Source organism: Dioscorea cayenensis, chromosome 2, assembly GCF_009730915.1.
Source record: "Dioscorea cayenensis subsp. rotundata cultivar TDr96_F1 chromosome 2, TDr96_F1_v2_PseudoChromosome.rev07_lg8_w22 25.fasta, whole genome shotgun sequence".
Classification (NCBI taxonomy): Eukaryota; Viridiplantae; Streptophyta; class Magnoliopsida; order Dioscoreales; family Dioscoreaceae; genus Dioscorea; species Dioscorea cayenensis.
In genome coordinates this window covers 2,868,344-2,875,865 of record NC_052472.1, presented here as the reverse complement: position 1 = coordinate 2,875,865, position 7,522 = coordinate 2,868,344, and the positions used below count along the sequence as shown (strand labels likewise).

The following is a 7,522-nucleotide window of genomic DNA, read 5'->3' as shown; positions in this document are numbered from 1 at the left end:
AATACTGTCAGTATATCTACAGTGATGAAATTTTGAAATGTTTTTACTAACGGATAATACCGTCAATATATCTATAATGATTAAATTTCTTAAAGTTTTTACTGATACATAATACCATCAGTATATCTATAGTGATTATTAAATTTCTAAAAGTTTTTACTGACGGATAATACCGTCAGTATGTCTATAATGATTAAATTTCTAAAAGTTTTTACTGACGAATAATATCGTCAGTTTATCTATTATGATAATTTCTAAAAGTTTTTACTGACGAGTAATACCGTCAGTATATCTATAGTGATGAAATTTTTTGATAATATCATCATTATACCTATACATTTTTTGCATATTATATAATTTATAATATTTTTCACCTGGTAATAAATAAAAACAAAAATGATAAATAACAATATAAAAAACAATTTTATTGATTAAATCAAAAGACACATAAATAAATCCTTCATTGATCGCGCTGATAAATTTCCAATCCAGAGATAAATTTCCAACAACGCAAGCTCATGGTACTGAGAAAGCCAAACAGATTCTTTGTTAAACTAAAAAAATAATGTACACACACAAAAAACATAAACCAATCAAACATCTAAATGGTACTGCACACTATGCTCTTTCCACACTCCTTCCTCCAAGTACTTCTCATAGAAACATGTTTCTCCATCTGTTTTCACTGCCAATACCCTTGTACTCTTTGTCCCAAACACTCCCTGTTTCCCATCAAAATACTAAATTAAAAAGAAAAAAACCAATAACAAGTTTCATCAAAATAATATATATATATATATATATAATAACCAGTTCGGTGTCCGTTTCAACATAGTTTGAACTCAGTCTGTGTTCCCAATCAGAGTCACACCCAGTGTTTGGCAACCTATCATTCTCAACCTTCACTCTTTTTCCCATCAACTTCTCCACCATCTCCTTTGCAGCAATTTCTTTATCTCCAGTACTCCTCAACATCTCCTTCAAACTCTCACCAAGTACTTGTGCCTGCAAACATTATTATAAACACATATTCCTAAACATATGATAATAACAATATATTATTACTTTATGCCATGGAGTATCCAGTCTAGCATAAGTAAAAACATGAAGTCCTGGACTTACAACTTGAACACACACAGGCTCACCTTTCTGCCTGTTCGAAACATACACCATAATTTTCGAACAAACATAAAAAAAGAGAGTAGTAAGAATTAGTACAACCATGCAATTTATTCACAACAATTAATATATATATATATATATATATATATATATATATATATATATATATATATATATTCACTGATAAGAAACAACAAAGCTATAAAATTCAAATATTATAAAGAGTTGTATATGTTTATAGTTATATATGTGATATGATTATGAAGAACACAGTTATAACTAATAATTAATCAATCAATGATTAGTACAAATGAAGCTCAAAGTTGTCAAAGCACGAACAGTTAGTTCCGTTGAGTTAACAAATCATAAATCATCCTTCATTTTCGGGTTAATTTAAAAAAATAATAAAGTTAAGAAAGAGCCTATTCACATATAAGTCACTCATAATTTGATCAATATAATCAATGGATTAAAAGAACTCAAGATTACACATGCACGCACACATATTTTCATGATCAATACCATTAATTAGAAGTATCATTAAGCATCTAAATAATGTTGAAAATTTATGACAACATAAAATTTGGTGTATACAAAGCAGAAAGGAGATCATATATAAGAAAAATAACTAGTGGGCATTATTCCAGTTAAAACTATACCTTAATTTGGGTTGAGCTGGCCAATATATGTTTGACAATAAGCCATACAAATATAATCAATAGTATGGACATCAAATTCCACAAAATAAATAAACCTAACTAGAGTAACAAATTAAGCCAAAAAATCTTGAAGATCCAATCTTTAATTTTTATTAGTAAAAAACCCATAATCTACATCATTAAGCATCAATAATTACTTTGATCAAACAAGAAATGGCAAATATTATGGCTGAAATTTCCACAGAAAACTATGAACCAAATAACCCAGAAAGATAATAGCGCCATCAAGTTTCATACACTAATCCCCCAAGATCCATTCAAATCCAATGTTTTGCACAAACAAATAAACCTAGAAATAACAACTCAAGAAAACCCTAATCCACACACACGCACACACGCGCGACACACACACACACACAAGACGCACCAAAATCACCATTCCTGCAAAAAAACCTATCGATATATGATGAGATTCATGAAAATCCATAGAAACCAGGAAGCTGATATATAGCAACCATAAATGGAGTTTTGAAGATCCAAACAAATAAGATATATATATTAAAAGTAAAGTAATTCCATTTCTGATAAAAATTCCAAGACATCCAATCAAACACAACCTCACTTAATTAAATGAATTTATTAATTGATTATCCACTCTAATACATAAGAAACTACTACCATATGGGCTGTGCCAGCAACTTTATTAATGGAAAAATAGAGACACAATGCATTACACACATGACATTAAATAACTGCTTCATCATCATATTATTCTTCTGTGATCCTCAATATGTGATCACTTTGTAGCTGCCGTCAATGATGGCCAAATAACATGAAGAACAAGTTTTTAAGTGGGAAAACTAATAGTAACTTCTTGCACAGAATATAGAACAAAATAAGCAGTAGAAAAGCGCCAAAGAGAGTGAAGCAAGCAATAGTAATCTCTAGAGTTGAGAAAAATTGTGGACAAAGAGATGAATAGGACGAGAAAGTGTGCAATGAGGAAAAGGAAACAACGCCATCTCCATGTCCCCACGTTTGATCATTAATCTTCATGATCCAAGTAAAACTTCTCATTGTTCGTTGGAGAAGCATAGCTTTTTCAGCTTTTCTTTTTGTTGTTACTTTTTTCTTTTTTTCCTCTTCTCTATGTTTTAGCAAGCCACTTGTGCTTTAAGAATATGGTGTGTGCACGTGATGATGCTGTGCATCCAGATTGTCAATTATTTATCAACTACTTTTATATGATAAAATGAATGATAAATAGAGGCTAAAAAGGTCATTATTGAGACAAGAAACAATGATCAAAGAGATTGTACAAATAGTATTACCCGCTAGTGATATCAAGTGATCAAAAACCCTCACCGAGCTTCCAAAAAGCCTCACTCGAATGAAATCAGGATTCAATTTGTTATTTATACTGTAACACACATGAGACAAGTGTTAGCTTTGCAAGTAAACATATCATTGAGCATACATGTAAACATCATCAGAAACACTCGAATCATTGAAAAACATAAGAAGAATATTATCTCTCCAATTAGTTTTTTTAGTAGAACAGAATAATAATCTTTGCTAGTAAATATCGGTTGTCTTGGACAAAAAGATATGCCAAGAAGCTTCATAGTATTACTCTTGATTATGCAAGACAAAAAAATAAATCGTCATAAATTTAAATGTGAATTCTCATTTTAGCACTTGCCTATAAAGATAATCTCTTGTCATTTCAGTGTTCTTGCTAATCGAATCTGGAACCAATTCTTCTAACAAGCTCAGCTGCTTTTCTACTTCACTTGAAATTGAAGACACAATATACAGATATTAACAATTAATAGAAATGCAGAACTGACACAATAAGAAAAACATGCACAACAAGGTGTTGATTAGGAATATATAATTTTACTTGAATTCTCAATCTCGAGGTCAATTGTGATTATCTTGTGGATGATAATCACAAGAAGAAATTATCATTGTAATCCAAATTGCCTATTTCTTCGACTTCTCTATCAAAAAGTAATATTTGAGTGTGCAAGGGAAAACCAAGTCATTGACTAACATCTTACATGTACAAAAGATCTAAATTGAAGAATGAAGAATGAAGGGAAAAAATAGTAGAAATGTTTTTTCCTTCAATTGTAAAATTATAAAAATCCGAAGTATGTCTTGAAAAAATGTTTTTTTGGCTTATTCCATGTTCATCAACGCCAGAAGACCAATAAATATCCTTTATCAGCTCTATATCAAGTATATATTCATTAAAAACAATATGCAGGCAACCACAAAAAAGGTGACAAAATCATCTATGATTTAGGTGTAGCAAAAAATCATTGCAACCCAATGGTCAATAATACAATCATAATGTAAATTAACATTTTGAGATTGAATGGCAATAATATCTTGATATTTCTAATTAGGCAAAAATATCGTCACATGGTAAAAAATGTTTCTACAAAAAACAAGAGTAAATTGGAAAGATAAAAAGTTAACTCTTTTTGCTCATTTCTACATAGTGGCGCAAAAGAAAGGAAGGAAATGAAAGCCGCAAACCAAGCTTCCACTAAAAAAATCCTAAGTGAATTCTCCATGTAGAGGGGAATTCTCAAAACAAAAAAATAATAGATGTACATAAAAAAAGGGAGATAACTAACAAGAACTCGCAACATATCGGGAGTTTTTTTCTTCTAACACATGAAACTAAACATGCATGAAACTATGTAAGTACAGACACCCATCAAGCAAAAGAAGCACACCTCATTCTCACATCATCCATATTTATTCTTTTGTGGAGTTCATCTATATAGGGGATTTTTAGAAGATCATTGTAATAAAGGATCACCTTAATATAGAAGATAAGAATCAACAAAGACATTCATATTCTAAACTCAAGATAGAGATTTTAAAATTTCTCCTCTAACTGCTGCACCATTTATTTTGGAACTTCAACTCAAACCAGAGCTACAGAGAGACCTTTTAAGTGTTTTAGGGTAAGACTCAAACAAAATATATTTTATTGTATTTGAAAAGAACTTAAAGATTTTCATATCCTTTTGTATATCATGTATAAAAAAAGTCATGCTTGCTAATAGTTTTCCTTGCATTAAACTGGTACAAATTATTTTTTTGCAAGGATATAGTTTTTTTGCTAGATTTTTGGTCATATTAGATTGTCTCTATCTTCCCTGCTCTACATCATTGATCGCTTTTTTGCTTTTAACAAATATTGGATCATAAGCATTTATACTAACATTTAATATCCTATCAAAATAATCAATACACATAAAATGATTGCGAATAAGAGTTCTACAGAAAGTGTTATATGCTATTATTACTTGATTTAGCGGTGTTATATGTCTTACAATTTATAGATATAAATAGTAACAATAACATTGAAATGGATGCATGGAAATTAAGACCACTGTATGGCAAGTATTCCAAGCATCACTATAACAGTAACAAATAACAATAAGACATCAACCAGAGAGTAAATCTCTGGTTGAATCTCTCAGCCTATGTAAGACATCAACAAGTCATCAACTAGACAAATAACAAGCATCACTGTATACACATATTGTATGCATATATTTTTGCTCACTTTCTTTCAGAGTTATGATGATTCCAACAACCTTATCATGGGAAACAATTTGATAATACTTTGTAGAGATGTGAAATTAGTGACTATATTTTGTGCTGAGGAGCAGATTTTACTTCCAAATATAAATTCTACAGAACGTTTGGATTAGCTATGTTTTAAGGAGTAAATAAATAAGCATTCGAACTAGAGATTAAGCATCAAAACTCAAAAATAAATAAAATATCATAGCAAGCATCTTCGCCAAATCTCTAGCCAATTTCCTCGAAGTCGAGCAAGTGAATCCCGCCTCCTGATAGCTTTTAATCTTCAAAAACCAAAAAAAAGGGCAAAAATCAGAATATCAATCAATGAAAAACTCAAAGAAATCAAATAAGCATCCCACACTCTAAATCAACAACACTCTCCCACTCATCACTCATTAATCGCCACCTCCTACTATCGCCATCACTCTTCCTCTTCACTCTCCCACTCATCACTCTTCTCCTCTCGGGATTCCGGCCAAATGAGCCAGCCGTAATCTCCGCCGGAGCATGAGCATGGAGATGAAGATGGGGGCGTGGGGGAATGGAAGAGGTATTTGTGAGGAGGAGTGGGGAGATCGGCCATGGAGGTCCGATGAGGTCAGGGCGACAAGGAGGCGCTATGCTATGGCGATCGAGAAGCTTCATACCTCACGATCGCCTCCCGGACTAGGTTATTGAAGCTGGAGGATGAGGAGGAGGAGGAGGAGGAGGTATGAGCCAAAGAAGGTGGGATGTTCGGAAGTTGGGAGAGGGAAGAGACGGAGTTCATTGATAGGGTTTTCAAGGTCACCGAGATGGATAACCTTCGCCTCGAATGCTTCTTTCTCCCTTTCTTTCATCTCTCTCTCTCTTCTCTCAAGCTTCTTCTCTCTCTCTCTCTCTCTCTCTCTCTCTCTCTTTGTTTCTTATTTTTTTGGAGATTTTTTTTCTGTATTTTTTTTTATATTTTAACATTTATTTTTAGTGTGTTTATATATATTCTGTTATACACTTAAACAAATGTAACTATATTTACTCAAACAAAAAAAAGTGTAAATATTAATAATAAGCTGCATTTAAAAAGTGTAAATATTAATAATAAGCTGCATTTAGTTTATATTTCTTTTTTGTTTTATGACTTATCATTATTTTTTAAGAGGCAGGGGTTTAAGCCATTCCGGATTAAAATATTTAGAGCAAGCTTTATGGAGGAGGAGACCAGTCTTATTCTGAGTAGATTCAAAATTACTTGTTTAAATAATTTGAATTTTTATCACTAGTAAAAATTTTTACAAAATTTTATAATTTTATTTTATTACTAGGGTGGTGGTTTTTAATATATATATATAATCTTAAATATTTATTTATTTATTTATTTTTGTAAGTTTACTAGAAATTATGGTTGTTGATAATATATATTTTTTTTTCAATTTGTGTTTATTTTTCTAGTAAACTTCTTCAATTTGATATTAAGAAGACTTCTTCAATTTGTGTTTATTTTAATTCAATTTTGTTGCTTACAACATCAACTAGTTTTATCCAGTGAGGTTGGATCATTTTAATAATTAAATATAATATATATATATAACATTTTATTAAAATATATTTTTGTATATTTATACCAACGAAAGCATAAACATCAAAGAAATGTCCAATTTATTCTAATAATTATAAAAATTTCATTAGTATAAACCATTTAGTAGTTACACAATCTGACCGTCACTATAGATAAGAATCAATATATAGTAATATTTATACCAATAGAAAAAAATAGGTGTCATTAAATGCTTGATTTATTATTAAAATTTTGTCAGTATAAATAGTCTATACCTACAAAATTTTACTGTCACTATAGATAAGCATCGCAGATATGACAATAACTATACTAACGAAAGAATATGCATCAATAAATATTTAATTTCTTCCCGATAGCTATAGAGGTGTGTTGGTATGAAACTCACTAATAAATATCTTGTCTATTCCGACAATTTTAATGTACTCATTGGTAAAAAACAATCTATACTACGTAATTTCGACTATCACTATAGATAAAAAGTCTAATAAAATAATAGCTATACTAATCTGTGATAAAATCCATCAAGAAATATCTTTGTCTTTTTCTAACAATTTTTAAAGTATTGTTGGTA

General features: G+C 30.5%; 1 protein-coding gene across 1 annotated transcript; it reads right to left on the bottom strand.

The window, feature by feature from the left end:
• Positions 1 to 593: 593 nt before the first annotated feature.
• LOC120279625 lies at positions 594 to 6,165 on the bottom strand. The gene is made up of 4 exons (XM_039286552.1): positions 6,044 to 6,165; positions 1,066 to 1,153; positions 811 to 1,005; positions 594 to 722 (listed from the first exon to the last, which is right to left on the bottom strand). Exons 1-4 carry the CDS (start codon positions 6,163 to 6,165, stop codon positions 594 to 596), a joined length of 534 nt encoding a protein of 177 aa, XP_039142486.1.
• Between the last annotated feature and the right edge of the window lie 1,357 nt (positions 6,166 to 7,522).

Excerpts from the sequence above, each read along its gene's own strand:
- LOC120279625 (XM_039286552.1), bottom strand. The coding sequence starts at position 6,165 with ATGAACTCCGTCTCTTCCCTCTCCCAACTTCCGAACATCCCACCTTCT. Across the intron at positions 1,154-6,043 it reads GTCCGGGAGGCGATCGTGAG|GCAGAAAGGTGAGCCTGTGT; the intron begins GTATGAAGCTTC and ends TGTTTCGAACAG. Across the intron at positions 1,006-1,065 it reads TGGATACTCCATGGCATAAA|GCACAAGTACTTGGTGAGAG; the intron begins GTAATAATATAT and ends TAATGTTTGCAG.